Below are 17,219 nucleotides of genomic sequence, written 5' to 3' on the forward strand. Positions count from 1 at the left end.
CCCTTGCAGTGTTTCAATTAAACAATTTTAGCAAGGAAAAAGGCATCAGTTGAATTCCTGATAACTTACATTAAGCCTGCCGCTTCGCTTTAAGTGGCACATAATACTGATATGACCTTCTGTGACATTGAGTCATGAATGTCCATGGAACCATCCGAGCCCCTGAACCCAAGCTGCTGAGTTCAGGTTTCTGAGATGTTATCTGGCTTGTTATAATATGATATGATGTTTGTATAAGCAAGAAACTCCAACTCAAATATCTGTTTGCTTTGGTGTGCATGTGAATGTGCATGTGAATGCATTCAATACACTCGTACGTATGTTGGCGCCCAGAACAATCTGACACAACGCTCAAATAGTATGATTTCTTACTGGTATTTTAGTCAAATATGCAAATTGGACTTAACTAACATTAAAGCTGTGCTGCCATTTCAACTGCAGAAAAATATCCACTGTTCTTCACACATACACATTTGCTCAGATGACTTGATTAAATCTGTTTTTATTACTATGATAAAAAACAGATCTAGATACTCTTTAAATTTTAAGAGTAAAACCAGACACGTGCATTGACGGACAGGTTCATAAACACAAAGAGGTCAGAGAAGATTTCAACATCTGCGTCCCATTTTCCTGCTACAGACTAATCCCATGTATGTTGTGGCTCTGTGGGGTGTGCATAAGGGGAAAGTGGAAAAATCAAGTATCCTCAAACAAAATAGAGTTCATTGACATTTCTAACAGCTCTGAGAGGTTGTGCATAAGTACTGCTAAATGCTCATATTAGCAACTAACTACCCTGTCCACAATGAGGTCGCTGGCATGGGGATGTTAAAAAAAAGTGTTGGGAAAACTTCCCGTAGCGGCCAAACTCTGCAATCACAACTTCCGAAACTATTAAGTGACGCAGTTGGGTCAAAAAATGTATTTTCTAGTAAACGGGCGTTAAGGAAATCATTAGGTCTTAAAGGTTGACTAATAGTTAAATCAGGAGTTTCTTTCCATCCTGAATATTGTACACCAGAATGTACCCATTATTCCTTATACAGCCATTTGTTCTGCAGGTGTATGTTCCCCATCTTAGCCTAGCGCGTTAGTAGGCTAACATTTACAATATTGCACTGAACGTGGAAGGTTATTGGTTCTCTCCCAAAGTATTTGACAAACAAAAACTTTTTACTTAATCGTGGCGGGAGAGAACAAAGTCCCAAAAGGAGGATGTAAATGTTTCAGTGGGGACCAAAGCAGCAGATTCTGCTAAAAAGACACATCAAGTCCATAAAGCGCGTTTACTGATGGATGTAGACCTCACCTGATGCCTGCCTCGTACACCAGACTTAGTGACTAGAGCTGTGTGCCTCAGCTCTTAACAAGGCTCCCTACAGCCAAACAGTGAAGCAATTGTCCGAGTGCATGACAACCTGCAGAAACCATCCCATCCGCAGCAGAAAAAACATTCAAACTCCTTCAGGAAGGAATCCTTTTTCCCGCCGCGTGGTTTACCCATCACAAGACAAAGAACCTCCAGATTCACATGACCATGTAAACCGTCCAAATGCAGGACTTTGGTCAGAAGCAAAATGATTTGAGGCAAAAGGGGGGCTTAGTGCGAACAAATTGGGCAAAATCAAAAGACTCAACAGCATGCGTCATAAGCTTAGTTAAGCAAACTCAGAGAATCTAAATCAATTTCCTTACAGTAACATATCTACACATGTTTAAACCAACATTTACGTTAGTGAGGTATAGCGGTTGAAAAAATACTGAAGCAAAAGTAGCAATACTATAAATAAACAATAAAGAAATAAAAGTTAAAAAGTTGTGCATTCAGAAAAAAAGATATACGTTTTTGGATTACACTTATTACGTAATACATTCATGTTTCATCATTTTAACGTTGCAGCTGGTAAAGATGAGGCTAATTTATTTCTATACTGTTAAGTATAAGATATGTATAGGGTTAAAATACGCTTCACAAAAAAACAAGCAAGATTCAAGTAGTAATGCATGAGATTCATTTGCACACTGTTTACATTTGGGGAAATCAAGGCGAAGTGACATCGGACTTCTCTGGGCCATCGTACCCATATAAAGGCTAGATGTCTCGTCCGCTTTGCCGACCAGCAGAGTCAAACGTCCGCACATGGCGGCCATCTTGGTACGGTCAGCTCGCTCAACCATCACTTAATTTATTAATACTTAATAAATTCACCTGTCTATCAATTTAGAACGAATTAGATGTATTCATGTCCAATGCATTGACCCTTATTGCGTATTAAAACACATTGGTTTTATAAGTATGTTTAACAAAAATGTAATTCTAGCAAATATACGTCACATGAAGTTCATTATTTTGTGTTCTGTTAAATAAAAGTAATCAAAATTCATGGATATCTTAAATACAAATAAGTTAATTTATGAAGGGCTTTCAGGAGATAGAAGATCCCACCGAAAGTCCTCAGTTCTTCAACAAAAGTAGATGTGAAAAGGTGGTCGACAGGGTGTTAAATAAATCAATACACTTGAAATGGTCAAATAGATTATTCTATGTTTCAATCTCATGTTAGACGGTTAATTCTATGGCTACTGTAGTAAAGACTAAAGAAAATACGTCAAGCATCAAAATAAAGAAGAAAACTGTTGTTCGATGTTCATGGGACACTGTGTACAACTACCACAACACACAGGAGCTACTGGCTACAGCTCCATGAATTATCTTATAAGCTTCTGTCTTTACTGGAGCAAAGTTTAAAATGTAAATACTCAAGTAAAGTACAATTATGTCTAAAGTAATGTACTTTGCCTGGCTGATTGTGAGCCGTTAGCTAGCTACCTAGCTAGAGTTAGCTACCTAACTCTAGCTAGGTAGCTAGCAAGGTAGAGCTAGGTCTAGCTAGGTAGCTAGCTAATGGCTTGAAGAGTTGAAAGGGACAATTTAGTCATTGCTAAAGGCAATTGGCATAAAGGGAGGATTATGAATTACAAATCATTTACCTTTTTATTTATGTATAAAAGTGTAACTTTGACTAAAAGTTCTGTTTATAAACGCCCGAAAAAATATCAACTTCCATCCGCCTCACGTCAGCCAGAACCATTAAACGTCCTTTCTTGAGATGGAAACAAAATATTTACTATGCAATTTTGTGTTCCAAAGCAGAATATTACATTGTCAAACCATATGGTTATTAGCATTTTTTTTGTATATTCAGATGCATCTCATTTGTAAAATATGCAGCCAATTACCACAGCGGTGAACCACAAACGGCCATCGCTCCAGATGTGAGCCACTCCACACTTCCCTCCTTCTGGACCAAGACTTTAGTCCGGACCAACGCCCAAAGGCAAAATATAGCCTGCACCCTGCATGTAAAATGCACATTAAGAGCAGCTTCAGTAGGACATGAGCGCAGGTCTCACTTTGCTCCTCTCTGAATCAAACGCACACTTTCACGCCTGTTTCCAATCACGCGAGTGGGATGGAAGCCAGTGTGTGAGCGCGTGGGCAGCTGTGAGGGATCTATCCAACAGACTCATATTTCACTGGGAAACGTTGTGTTAAATGAATAAAGCAACTCAGGGTCAGTGTTAAAATAAACCCGCGCACGACGGCGCAGACCTTCTGACGGCTTTCACCTGGACGAGTTGCCGAAGAACTCCACCGAGTAGCCGAAATAACTCCCGCGCGGTCCGGCGAAAACGACGCGCGTCTCCGCGTCCAAGTTAAAGGCGGCGCACAGCTGCGCCAGAAGCAGCAGCAGCAGCAGCAGCAGCGCCGCCGCGGGAGCCGCTACGCGTCCGAGCGACGCTGCGCCACGGCGGCGGCTCCCCCGCGAGCGGCTGGGTGAAAGCGCAAGAACGGTGCCCATCTCTTCTTTTGCGCGTCTCCTCTTTCATCGAGTGGCCGAAGCGCAAAACGCATCATCCGTGCGGCTCCTTCAAACGTAAAGGTCATAAAGGTCCAATCCCCCCCCCCCTCCCGCGCTCCCCCTTCAGCTCCGGCGACAGGTCCGGTGTGTTGGTCCAGAGGGCAAATGAAGTGAAATGTAAAGAGTCAAGACGGAGAGGGAGAGGGAGAGAGGAGGTGGGGGGGGCAACCTCATTTGGGGTGGAGCTTTTAGATGTTACCATGCAATCCGGTCCCCAAAGGAACAGGGCAGGAAATTACAATCAAAGTCATCGTTAACTAGAATGAAGACATTGTACATTCTTAAAGGATTGTTTTTCCCTTTCTGACATTAAAGGGCCAACACGTAGATCCTACAACAGTCTTTACAGCAGCCTGATTCTCAAGCGTTCGTAACCGAACCTACAAGAAAATTACACTTGCCAATTTGTAGGTGTGCTAAAATGATGTTTTTGTATAATATCCACGTCCATCAGCGGGGAGACGGCAGGTCATTCCTCGTCTGGAACGAGAAAACTGAGCGTTGATTGATTTATGAGTGAGTTGTTCTCTGTGAAGAAGGAAAAGACATGAAACAAACAGAAAATGACATGTGCTGCTGGATTTTGTAGGGAGTGTGTCATTTTGTAAGATATCACAACAACTACTTTTAATATGAGGATACGTTGCCCTACAATACCTTTTATAGTTTAGATATCGGTCCCTGGTCCTTTGAAATATGGAATGTACCCAGTGATATTTCTAAAATATGAAATCTCGGCAAAAATATTTGCTTTTCCTGCATGTCCTGCCTGTCATACACACGTCGGTTCTAGCAGCGCTGCCTGCAGAAGGCGGGTCTAAGAAGCTCTTCAGCCAATTGCTCATTAAATAAAAAAATGTGTGACATACAATTTAGCCAATCAGCGTCCACAAATAGACTCAGCCTGGGGCAACATTGATTTTGCTGCAGTCGGCTGCACAGTTCCGCACGTTTCTCTACATGGCGTCCCGGGCTTAGAAGGTAGGAGAACCAAGTGGATTCATTCCATACACGAAGACCATGTCCCGGGGAGAATCGGGGAAAAAGGAGAGGAAAATGACGTGCTTTAACACCAAAGCATGTGAACGTGTTGAGGTGGAAACCCCAAATACAAGTCGCAGTCTTGAAATATGCCTCCTTTCACGAGGATAAGGAGTTTGTGGTGGACGCAGTGTGGGGATGATAGTGACACTAGATAACACTAACGTCCTGTGACGGCTGCTCGATGTCAGAACGCTGGGTTGTGCTGTAACATACTTTACATGTCGGGACAGAATTCAGTGTGAGTAAACCTGGAAGACGTCTATCTTCAGATCTGTCTCTCGTCACTTTGCCGGGACAGAACTTGCAGACATGGCAGAGCTAGAGGCGGGCAAACAGATGGTACTACTGGTTCTTAATGGTAATGTACTCAAGTGTGTGGGAATCTGCATCTGTTTAAAAAACATGAGAAAAGGGGCGTCCAACATCTAAGGAGCCGTCAAGATGTCTTACGCGCCAACATTGGCAACAGGGAGAGAAGATTTCTCCTGTAAGGAAACAGATTTACGCACGGCCATAAAATGTTAATGGAACAGTTGGTTCCTCTTGTAAATGAACACATTCCAGCTGATGTTGTATTGTGCTTGAAACCAGAGGTTTAACTCCATAAAGACAGAATGGATTGAACTTCGCTGAGTAGCAAAGTTGTGACACAAAGATTATTAATTAGCACACGCACTATAGTTTGCTTTGAATTAAACTCCAAAAAGAGATCAAGCAATCTGTTACCTTTATTGGCCTCTTTTGGCATGCAATATGAACTCCAACATGCCTCAACACTGAAAAGAGCTCCTCAGTGCTGCCCCAGTTTCTTTTTTAAATGATCTGCAGCATTTAGAGCTATCTCTGCTTTATTATATTGTTCTTAGAATGAACAGCTTCCTGTTAAAGTAACTGCTGATTTTCTAATGATCAAAACCATTCCAATGAGCAGTCCATGTGCTGATGGATAGTCAATAATATCCAGGATCAGCTCATTGAACTTGCTGCTTGCAACTAGATTTAACAAAATGATGGCTAATTTGAGGGTGCAATTCAGAGAGAAAATTGAAAAAACAAGAAAATGTCATATATTATTATTTACTCCTGATTTACATTTTGTTTTTGACACCTCGCAAACACCTTTTCTATTCATAGACAGCGATTTGCAGATTAAAATTGCCAAACAATGCCAGCCACTCACCAAAACAGAGATAGAGTCATTATTGTATTATTATGCTGGATGCTAACACATTCTTTTTTGAGGTGTTAATATGTCTGGGTTTTGTATGTAATGCCAATAGTTTTAAAGCCTTAAACATAACTTTTGGTTATTTTTGGAAATAGTTATCAATTTTGTAACATCATCAACTTTAAAAACAAGCATAAAAGCTGCATGCATTTTCTTTTTTACATTGATGCCACACGGTTTGAAATTAGAAATGGAGAGTCAACAGAGAGGAAGCTTTAGCCTTCTATGAACAACACCTGTGACCTCACAGAAGGTCAAACAGAGCCAACGGATGCAGTTCAAACCAGAGTCACATAAAGGAATCAACGGCTGTCTGATGAATGGACTCCTTGCCTCACTGTGGATGGAAAACGCCCCCCCCCAACCCACACACACACACACACACACACAGTGTAGATGATGAGAGACATAACACACACCTCCTACGAGTTGTCTGAAGCACTGATGGAGCAAAGGACGCTGTTCCCTCTGCCCGGGATCACCAAAGTATAAACAACATGGCTGCTAGTGTGATGCCCCCAGTGTCAGATAAGCGGGACCTTGACATTGTTATGTTGGCCCAGGCCAATGTTAATGGATCTTTTTGTTAAAGTCTGTTCAGTTCAGGTATAGTTTGAAGAAATGAACCAGAATAATAAGCAGAATGTGAAGAAGAACGTCAAGGATGTCTGAAGAAGTCGATCCTGAAGTTGTGCTAACTGCTTTGTGTCTTTGCATTGCCGATGTTACCAAAAACTTTACAAGGACTACAGGCAATCACGTATATATCCGCTTTGGGTACATTTGTAAAGAAATCAATGGTTAGATCCAAATGTCTTTTGTGTTATTTTGTCCTTATCATTGTCCTGTTTTTGCCTTGTCAGTACTTTGTAAAGTCCTTTGATTTGCATCTTGATTTGTCTGGAACACGACCTGACTGAACACTTTGTGTCCTAGGCCTGCTCTTTGTCAGTTCTCTGCACCCAGGTGTAAAGGTGAAAGTTGAACCTTTTTTAAAGAAAGCCGAATACAGGCACATAATGTCCAGAGAGTTGGTGTTGTAGGTTGAAATATTGTTATTAGAGTAAATTGATCAAATTCCTCTGTCAAAACACATCCCCTGCTGGACCTCCATGGTGCAGCTTTTTGTGTTGCTGAGCGTGACCTCTTGACCTTTCCCTGACCTGAAAAAAAGTATTGTTACAGGAAGACATTAAGATTAAAGATTTCTCGAAGGGAGTAGCCCTCTTATTCATTCATGGTTTTTCACATGATTAATACCGTAGTAAGTAAGTGCCCAATCCGTGCCGACAGACAAGGAACGGGAGAACTTGCTGGAAACATCCAGGACGAGCCTGCGCCGCAGAAAGGGCAACGTACAGCGAAGGTTCTGCTGGGGAGGAATGTGGCTGAAACCCCAAAGGCCTCCAGGGGACCTCGTCCATGTTTATCTATCGTCCGCCAAGTCCACGCAACGCTTCTTCTCAATGGCCCCTCCGAGCTCGGAGGGCAGTTAGCCCCACGTAACCTGCGCGCCGTCCGCCAGAGGAAGAGCAGCCGAGCAGCACGAGGCCCGCTAAGACGGAACCACAACGAACAGCGCCAGCTCAGTTGCGTTTAACAAAAAGGGCAGTGTTTCGTGCGGTTGCCCCCGTCCTGATCGGCTGCATGAAAGATATTCCACACAAGTTCAATCTACACTAAGGTCTGGTTTCTCAGCTAGTGGCCCACTTCCCCCACGACAGAAAGAATGGAAACACATTCTCTGTCAAGGAAGTTTGGGTCCAAGAATAATCAGAAAGGAAATGGTTCTGAAGTACTATAAAATAAAATTTTAAATAAGTCAAAAAGGCTTCCTGTGAGTTAAAAAAGCCACTGGTTGTTGTAAATCTCATTGGATTATGTTATGGAAAAAGGGTTCTACTCGTGATTGGGAAAGACAATAGTGCCAAATCACACCAAGTACCTACATCACTGCGGGGGCAAAGTTTTACTCCAATGAGACAAACTTTGAATCGTGTTTCAGTCCACTCCCAACATGACGCACCTTCTCCTCCAAACGTTATTCCTGCCTCCAAGTCACCAGGGACACCAGAAGACTTTCATTTAAACCGCCAGGGCCACTATGACGTCACCATAACAACCATTTGGGTTTAATGAAAAAAGTTTGGTTTTGGCAATTCAGCTTTAAAGACCTTCAAATAGCAATAAACTTGAACAACAACCATTGACCAACTGAAAACCTCAGCGTTGTGAAGACCTCAGCTTTGGAAGTACAATCTATTTAAGGGTTGGAAACTGTTGACAGTCCCCGTTTCACAGTAACTGGAACCGCACCTAAACTGAAGCTGTCAATCACAGCCATCAGTGTGAAGTCCATCAGAAAGCAGCTGACCTCCACCAGCCCGATGAAGTCCTCAGTCAGTGTGTCTGAGTTTTAAGGCCTAATAAAACCGCAGTCGATGCGTTTGAGTCGACAAGTTCAAACCAAAACAACGTCCTCCCCTTTTTATATAGAACTTTATTAAGAAATGTACAGGTCACAGCATCATTAAACAAAACTGGTGTTTTGTTTCACAGTAAGACTTTAAAATATCAGCAAAAATATCAAAACATCCAAATACATCTTGCAAAATGTTCCTTCCAAAAGTTACAACATCGGAGCATGCGAGTTCACGTCTGCGCAGCTCTGCACCTCCAACATGTGGGTTCACTCTCTCTATAGGCGAGTGTGTGTGTGTGTCACCCACTGCCCAAAGGAACAACAAAGTATTACAGGCTGAGGAGTGACTATTGCTTCACTCCGCCTCAACCAGCTGGAGGAGTTTTTCCGAGACGATCCCAGAGTGAGTGTGTAGATCCTGGTGCTGGTTCCAGCTCTCCTCCCTGATCCCCTTCAGCAGGCCTTCCTGCAGCGAAGCACACATCAAAACACATGTCAGGTCCCAAGGAAAGAAACACACCCTCACCCTCGAGTGAGGGCTTCCATTGGCTAGGATTGCCTCCTTCTAGGGGGGGTGGACATATTAGGTTGGACTCACTTCATTGTCTTACCCTCAGGACTCTGGCTGAGAGTTTTGACTTAAGAGCAATTCTTATAGCAGCTCAGAGACAGGACTCCTGAGCTAAGAGTGTCACGAGATAAATCTGGGTCATTTCAAATGTAGACCTTACATTGTAAAGCAAATAGAAAATAAACATGTATTTATTTTAGGGATTTATAAAAATCGACATTTCAATTTAACCAAATCATTAATTTGGTCATTCTCAACATAATGTACAGTACAAATTAATAACTTTCACAGACAGCCAAAATGTTTAGTAGGGATATTTCATTTTAGACACACACAAGTCATTACTGAAAAACAACGTCAGCAGCACACAAGAACACACACAAACCTCTTGAGCGTCAGCAAGCACCAGGATGACGTCTCCCTGTTCAAACTGCAGCAGGCCTCCTTCAGACGCCGCGTGGCTCTGCAGCGCCACCGCCTGGTGAGACAGTTCACATCAACAAGCTCTCTTCACCTAAACGAGTCAACGCAGGTTGAGATATCGGAGACTTATGATTCCTTATGATCTGCTCGTATAATGTTAATATGCAAAAATTTCCAACAGTTTTCATAGACCTATTTCCACAACAAAGCTGGTTTGTGTTATTCATCTTCTTTGTATCAGACTGGAGCCAAAATCTTTATATTAAATAGGAATGTACATACTACAAAGTATAGTGGGTTCATGTTTTCTTATAATCTACGTAGTAGACAAGCGCCAGTCTGTAAAGCTAAAGTTACGCCACTTTTCTTTCCCTATTTTTAAAGGAGGAAATAACATGTTTCAACTGGCAGATGAGGTGTTGAACTCATTAACATTAAACTCTGCTGTTGCTCAATCCAAAACAGCTTTACAGCTCCTGGAGCTTCTGTTGGCTAAAGTTAGTTTGAGTTTCATTGTGAGTCAGTCCTTGTTGAGCAATTCTTCAAACTCAGTACATGGCCTCACTCTGATAATCACTAACTTTGGTCCTTAATCAGACCACATTATAGGAATGAAACGTTATTGTGTGAGAATCAGTCCCAACTGTTGCTCTACTTGCTCTCCTTGTCGCGACTGGCAAAGTTATGCATTAGTCTCTTACTTTGAACAAGACAAACCTGTGTGTCCTGAAGGCGTAGCGTTTGGTTTGGACATATCGGTTTGTGTATGGATCGAAAAAACGGGAATATAATATAATACGTAGATGCTGTTAGATTCCCTTTTAAACTTTATCCAGGCGAGCTTTTCACACCATGTGTCCAGTCTATGTGAAGCAAACATACTGAGTCCAGCTTTGTGCCTAAAGGGGAACTCCACCAGTTTCGTACATCAGCGTAGCCTACTGCATGCATGACGAAAAAAAGGGTTGTACAAAGTACGACTTGGCAAATATCGAAAGATCTATAGGTATAAGAAGAGTGCATGTTCATTTGGGAAGTCTATGCCTTTGTACCTTGTAAAGGAAGCCAGGTGGATTTTTGCAACTGGAGTCCTCAGTCTTCGAGGGGACCGATTCTTCATCCTGCGCCTTAGCGACTAAGAGCGGAGGTCGATCTGCGCAGCGGAACGAGATGCGAGGGGCCGGGACCGGTGCCTGCGTCGGCCGGGCCTCGGTTGCTGGGTCACTCACCGCCTCCTGCCCAGGACCGTCAGAAGCTGGGTCACTCACCGCCTCCTGCTGCTGAGGACCTTCAATTGTTGAGTCACTCACAGCCTCCTGCCCAGGACCTTCAGAAGCTGGGTCACTCACCGCCTCCTGCCCAGGACCTTCAGATGCTAGGTCACTCACAGCCTCCTGCTCAGGACTCTGCAGAGAGCGGCCTGCAGAGTGCGAGGGATCAGACACTTTGTGACTTGCAGCCTCTGACTTGGGCACGCCCACCCCGGAGTCATCGGACTGGTTGGCGGCCATGTCGGCTTCTGCCTCCTCCAGACTTTGACTCCCCGTGCAGCGGTCGCTGGCCTCTGGGTCGGACACAGAATGCCTCTTGGGCGTGTTGGTTCCGCTGGAGCTGAGATCAGAGTCGGACGAGTTGACGTCTTTGGATGAGACGCTGCTTTCTTTTGGCGGGGCGCTTTCCTCCGGCACGCCACTTTCCTCCGAGGTGCGCTGAATTGGTTGGGCGGGTGAAGAGGGCTCGGCGTCTTTTCCGTTGTCAGAGTGTATGGAGACGTGGTCTGTCGGGAAAGCTGTATTGCACGGGATTGGATTGGAGATGACCACTGACTTTCGCTTCTTTGACTTGCTCGTCATGCTATTTGAAGAAGATAAGAAGATGCATAAGGCATTTTAAAACACCTACCTCAACAACATAGACTCTATATGGCACCACAGTGTCCTACCTGTTCAGACCCTTGATGATGAAGGCTTTTCCTGAGTGTTGGGTCTCCAGTTTCTTCATCACATTGTACAGCTCATGGTTCAGCTGAAACACAATTGCAATGTAGGCGTTTTGTTTTTTGTTTGTTTTTACACACTTCACATGAAAAGCATGACAGTGTTAAAATAAAGAGTATCATATCTTACCACGCTCATTTCCTTATAGAAGACATCTCTCAAGTTTGATATGTTTTGGAACACGGTCACATAGCAACCTATCCGGCTGAGGACACAAACAAAGCTCTTGGTTTGTATTTCACTTTGTTAGCATATTCTTTTTGAGACTCAGTTTAATTTCAAAGATCCAGTCTTGTAATTCAGTATTTAAACGACTGAGGTACGTTTAAAAAAAAAAAAAAAAAAAAAAAAAAAAAGGTATAACCCAGACAGAGGCCTGAACAATCTCCAATCTTCTTAATGATAAAAATAATGTTCCAAATAGCAGAGGTACGTCTTGAAAGTCTTCTACACCCAACATGACCTCGTTTATGCCCACACTGATTGTCGCAGTCTTTTCTTTCCTTGTTATCTAAATGGCCGTACCTCTGGTAGAGAACAGGCAGCTCCTCCCTCAGCTCGTGATTCAATTCCTCAAAGACAGCCTGGGTTTTGTTGAACTCTTCCTCTGCCTGTTTACATGGAGCCAAAACGAGACGACTTACAGTGAAACCGTCATTTTCAGCCAACACTCTCAGGAGCATCTCTGTACGCTGTGTGTAATGACACCTTTGTTATCTTGGCCTCATCCTTCTTCTTTGCACTCTGTAGGGCTTCCAGGTGGTGACGCGCTGAATCGTAGTCCACCAGCTTGCGGCCACGTTTAGCGACGCGCTCCTGGAAAACACACACCCACCCGAGAGGAAACCCATGTTTTAGGACATGTGCGGAGTAACAGACTTCAGTATTTATTTATTTATTTATTTTATTGAATGCATGCGTTTCACGTGTAACTGGAGTGTTGTGAAATAATGCTGTTAATAATGCTGTTTCTGAATGATATGGGTTAAAGAGCATCAGGCTACCTTGACCTCGGGGAACTGACTCGTGTAGTTCTCCATGGTGCGCACAATCTGGTCGCTTAGTTTCTCTTCATAGTCGTTCCACAGCAGGTCTTCACTCTAAAAGTTATGGCATCAGAAAAACCATTGAATGAGGTGTGTAGCAGCAACCACTATTTGCTTTGTAAAGATCTAGTGGAGTAATGACTACTTGAAGAAAAGCCGCTGGCCCTCTGCGTGGGTCGTTATCTCAACTTTTAGCACGTCTCCCTGTTGTGCCCCATTTACTCGCTCAGAGCTGCTGCTGATCATCACAACCGGGCCGCGCGTGATGGGACTTGTTATTGGGGGCATTCTCCGTGTTGACCAGTGAGAAGTTTGATTGTTCGGAAGTGCCCGAATGGAACTTGTTACTTGATTTATTTCTATACATACTACATACAGCCATAATCCAAGATGGCCGAAGGGCCGGTCTCATAGCGGTAGCCCATTAACCAATCCGAATACGTCTATGGTCACATCCCACAGTGTCGTTGTGCAACACCCAACCTCTGGGTTCCCAGCGGGTAAACGCGGTTTGGAGGCGTGGTTTGTAGGGTTATGCAGCGTTAGCTGCGAGCCGCCTTGTGCACATTGAAAGCCGTGCCTCGGTCTACCTGAAACATGCTGCCTTGTTAACTTGGGTCAGGCTTCTTCTAAATAAAAAGGGATTTTCTGAAAGGTCTCAGATTCAAACATTCACCAACACATCACGGACGTACTTCTGTAATGACGGCGAGGTCCTCCACTCCATTCCACTCTGGTTCGTAGACGTCTCGCAACGTCTGTGACAGGCGCTTGGACGTCTCATGCACGGCTGTGGAAAGGAACCGGACATTACGGGACAAAAGAAATACATAAAGAGTGAATCATCAGGACTCCTGGAGGAACAGATGTTGCGAGATCAGCAGCACCGTGCATTAAGGTTTTTTTAGGGTGGGGTTGTTGCTTCACGCAGACAGAGAAGGTCAGAACAACACTGGGTTCCCGGCCTGGAGCTCACAATGCAAGCGACAGCAGGAGCGCAGCATTTTTTTTTGCACATAAATCACATATGCAATGCTGCGTTGGCCGTTTCTAACCGCAGGTTTCTACTCGTCCTCGTACAAGATGTGGCAGCAGAGACGGAGTTGCAAAAGTGGTCCGAGAATAGAAGAATTCCACTTCCCCATTATTCCCAGACTCTCCCGGGGTAAAGGGCGGCGTTCTGTTCCACGCTGCGTGCGTGTCCTACCTTTCACTGCTGCGTGGTGGGCTTTGACGTCTTTGAACAACCTGCTTGCGTCGATCTGTGTGGGACGCAAAGCAGAAGGTGCAACTTGGTCAAAGTCAGCAACGCCTAGAAACAGCGGTGTCACTTCCTTTAGCCGCCGCGGCGTCTTCTGCTCTCAGCACAACCGTTTCAGGGCCACGTTCAGAGCTGCACATCACCTGCCATACTCCATACTGCCCAACCACATTGTGGAGTTTAAATTAAAGCAACAATCACAACATTTAATGTGGCGCTGCGGACTTCCTTCCTGTTAGTTTCCTTCCAAAAAGGACTGCAGTTCTGTACTTGAGATGGGAATGAGCTTTTAATTGGTAAACAATGAGGGAGCACTTTAAAACAAAACTTTTTACTTGTGAGAAGGACGATTATGTTGGTTTCCTCTTTTTAATGCAACAGTCTCACTTTTCGACCAAAATTGGGCTGGGTCCATTAACGCTTAGAAAGGGTAACTTCTTGAATATGAGCATACACACGAATGCAATATCATGGCTTACAGTAATGCTTGCGTATACCCAGAAAGCTAGAGACAAAACTGAGTATTATGAGAAATAGATAATCAAATAAGTGGGAGGAACATCTTGCTGCAAGTGTTTCCTGTTGTCAAGGCTGAGCAGATTGCGGATTGTGAACTTGCATCTCGGCAGAGGGAATAAAACGGCGCAATAGTTTCTGAAGACTCTGCAGTGCCTCGTTTAACTGGAAGTGATGGTACAGGGGCATCAAAATAAAGAAACAAAATGATGGTTAACTAAAAAAAGTGGAATTAAGCAAAGTCACCTTTACGCAAAGGTCAGCGGGGTCGCCGCACAGTGAGATCACCTGAAGTTACATAGATGACATGTCCGAGTACCTGTTGTTTGTTGAGGCTCTGGAAGCACAGCTCAAACTGCTCATCCTTGGTCTCCATGGTTTTGCCCAGTTTTTGAAGAACCTGAGGGAGGACGGCAGGGTCAGCAACATCGAACAGGCAAAGGCTCCCGGCGTAGATGAGGATTATTTTGGAGCTAATGATTAAGAGGGAGCTCCATAAATGGGACTCAACTGGCGGAGTGCTGCTGTACATGTTGGCCCAGAGGCTCCACGCCCCGCACGAGCGCCTCAATCTATTTTCAAACTGCATTGTGGGTAATGTAGGCACGTGGTTTTAAGAAAGAAAAGGGACCTTGGACTAGAAAGATAGAACAAATATCATCGCCACTTCTGCTGCATTGATTTTGCCGTTTTTGATGGCAGTTAAAGGGGTGCGTACTCGCCAACTCAACTGGGCCGACATGTTGGCCCATTCCAGCCCACATCAGATACGTCGCTATCAGTGAAAATGAAATACCAAAGTGGACCCTTGTCAGGATGCATAGACCCGATTATGCAGTGCAGCCCTGTCATCCACATTGAGTCCTGCTAACTCCTTTGCCTCTTGGAACCTCGACACACACGGCCAACCATTTCATTGTCATCCACAGACAGCTTTTGTTGAACCAGAATGCTGCGGAAGGCGTAACCCTCAACTCCCAAATCTGCAACAAAAAGTCTGGTTTTATCGCAGCCATTTTCCAGGATTACCAATGAAAAATGTTCTCAGACCTCAAAACCCTGCAGACTGCAGAGCGTCGCAGCTGTTTGGGAGGTGGAGCAGGGAAATCAAACAAGTAGACCACAAACTTGAGGGAGAAAAAAAGGTTCCGTCAGCGAGAGAGGAAGTGCAGTCAGGAAGTGGCAGGTTTTTGTGCAGCGGCGCACACTTTTACACTCATACGGGCGGGGAAAGCACAAACTGCTGGTCTACAGATAGATCATTTAAATGTGGACTGTCAAAAACATAGCATGCAGTCCACTCCACTCGCATCGTTTTCTACCACACTCAACAGCACAGGTCCTCACTTTGCGTTACACAACTTTAATCACTTGGGTGCGTTGCATTGTAAGATGGGAAACCCAAGCTACAGGAGCACATGTTGGACATGTTTGAGCTATCCCGGTTTACTCATTTGCCAGATTCACACAGTTGCACACAATATTTGCATATAGTCAACCAATGCTCTCTGAATGAGCAGCTTGTCCAGGTGCGTGTAGTGTGTAGCGCTGGAAACTGAACCCTCCCTCAGACATGCATCACATTCTGCTCTATGCAGGACTTCAGGAGGCCTGATCTTGAAGAAAATGTATCTAATGAGTTAAACACGGCAGCTGGATCGGGCTGGACTGAGCCATCTCCCAGCTCCACCAACCAGTGCACGCGCCTGAAGTCGAACTGTAACTGAACAAACTCGATCGCCGTAGCTCACCTTCTCCTGGGCTCGATTCAGAGACTTCTGGACCCGCTTGGCGAGGAACCCGGCTCCAGCCTGGAGGTTGGGGCCCGTCTTGTTCTCCGCCATCGTTGACTCTTTCTTTAGGGGGTATTTTTCCTCTCAGTCTCTCGCTCCCGTGTCTCCTCGCTGACAGCAGCCCTTTCTCCCGTCTGCTTCCTCCTGAGAGGCGGCCTCGCAGCTTAAATTCAAGGCGGGGGGGCGGAGGTGGAGCAACGACGCGACTGTCGAGACGCGCGCGCACACGCACACACACACACACAGGCAGTCAGGGAAGTTATTTTACATCAGCAGCCGCTGCTCCTGTTCCCGGGAAGTCTCTGCGCGTCCGGACCCGTCGAACAAACATGTCTCAAAGCTGCCGTGTGGAGGTGTGACGACATCCAACCACACTCACCTGTTAATTACGTCGTGGGTTTGATTGCCTTTCTGCGATGACGCGTCTCTGATTCAGCGACGTGACGTGCGCGGGTGATGCTGCCTTCATGTGCGCCTCAAACGTTCCGGGTTTTTTTTTTGGATTCCATGAATCAGAAATATTATAGAAAGTTTTTTTATTACAATTAAATTGTTTGTCACGTCACCATGTCGGATATGGATTTATAAGACATTTTATTAGCCATTTATATCAACGAATGCCTCATAAGCTTGTCGGTTACGATTTGCCCAGTTGATTGGTTTCGCTCCAAATTGAACATAGAAGTATTGACCCGTAGATCCCCATCCTCCCAACAGAAATATTTTATTATTATTACATTACCATGGAAAAGCCCCTTGTGCGTTTGGTACAGTTTGTTGCTATCTGACAAAATAAATAATATGGGGTTGTACAGATCTATTGGGTCTGCATACCACATTAAATCTATAGTACAGTATTCTCCAAATGAACATTTGGTGGAAGTGAATGTACACTGAGGTGATAATGGGGATAGTCCATGATCAGACATAAATAAACCACCGTGTCGGGGATAAAAGGATACCCGATGCTCCGGTGTCTTGTCATTGCGTGA

The 17,219-nt window shown here is 44.5% G+C and overlaps 2 protein-coding genes across 7 annotated transcripts in view; both read right to left on the reverse strand.

Annotated features, from left to right (window-relative positions):
- Nucleotides 1–4,043, reverse strand: part of LOC119230151 (integrin alpha-5-like) — a 30,450-nt gene extending 26,407 nt beyond the window's left edge. Inside the window, exon 1 of the mRNA XM_037491178.2 lies at nt 3,634–4,043. Coding sequence (XP_037347075.2) covers nt 3,634–3,866 — 233 coding nt within the window. The 5' untranslated portion in view covers nt 3,867–4,043. The remainder of the gene's footprint in view (nt 1–3,633) is intronic.
- Nucleotides 4,044–8,676: 4,633 nt separating this feature from the next.
- On the reverse strand, nt 8,677–16,622 carry bin2b (bridging integrator 2b). Of its 6 annotated transcripts, XM_062563818.1 has the most exons (14): nt 16,186–16,600; nt 14,754–14,834; nt 13,865–13,919; nt 13,353–13,447; nt 12,616–12,711; nt 12,320–12,427; nt 12,137–12,222; nt 11,741–11,816; nt 11,557–11,639; nt 10,981–11,468; nt 10,883–10,941; nt 10,667–10,849; nt 9,577–9,669; nt 8,677–9,086 (listed from the first exon to the last, which is right to left on the reverse strand). In XM_062563818.1, the coding sequence occupies exons 1-14, from the start codon at nt 16,276–16,278 to the stop codon at nt 8,976–8,978; spliced, it is 1,707 nt and encodes a 568-aa protein (XP_062419802.1). In that variant the 5' UTR covers nt 16,279–16,600; the 3' UTR covers nt 8,677–8,975. The 6 variants fall into 6 exon arrangements, with proteins under 6 accessions (XP_062419802.1, XP_037346411.2, XP_062419800.1 ...); XM_037490514.2 differs by adding an exon at nt 16,607–16,622 and having other exon boundaries at nt 10,667–11,468; nt 16,186–16,433; XM_062563816.1 differs by having other exon boundaries at nt 10,667–10,941.
- Nucleotides 16,623–17,219: the final 597 nt, after the last annotated feature.

This window comes from Pungitius pungitius, chromosome 8 (genome assembly GCF_949316345.1).
Source record: "Pungitius pungitius chromosome 8, fPunPun2.1, whole genome shotgun sequence".
Lineage (NCBI taxonomy): Eukaryota > Metazoa > Chordata > Actinopteri > Perciformes > Gasterosteidae > Pungitius > Pungitius pungitius.

What these genes read in the sequence shown, in the direction of transcription:
- bin2b (XM_037490514.2), bottom strand. Translation starts at nt 16,278, where the DNA reads ATGGCGGAGAACAAGACGGGCCCCAACCTCCAGGCTGGAGCCGGGTTC. An exon ending in AGAGCCTCAACAAACAACAG is followed by an intron (nt 13,920 to 14,753) that starts GTACTCGGACAT and finishes CGTCCCACACAG; the next exon opens with ATCGACGCAAGCAGGTTGTT. An exon ending in TCTATAAGGAAATGAGCGTG is followed by an intron (nt 11,640 to 11,740) that starts GTAAGATATGAT and finishes ATTGTGTTTCAG; the next exon opens with CTGAACCATGAGCTGTACAA.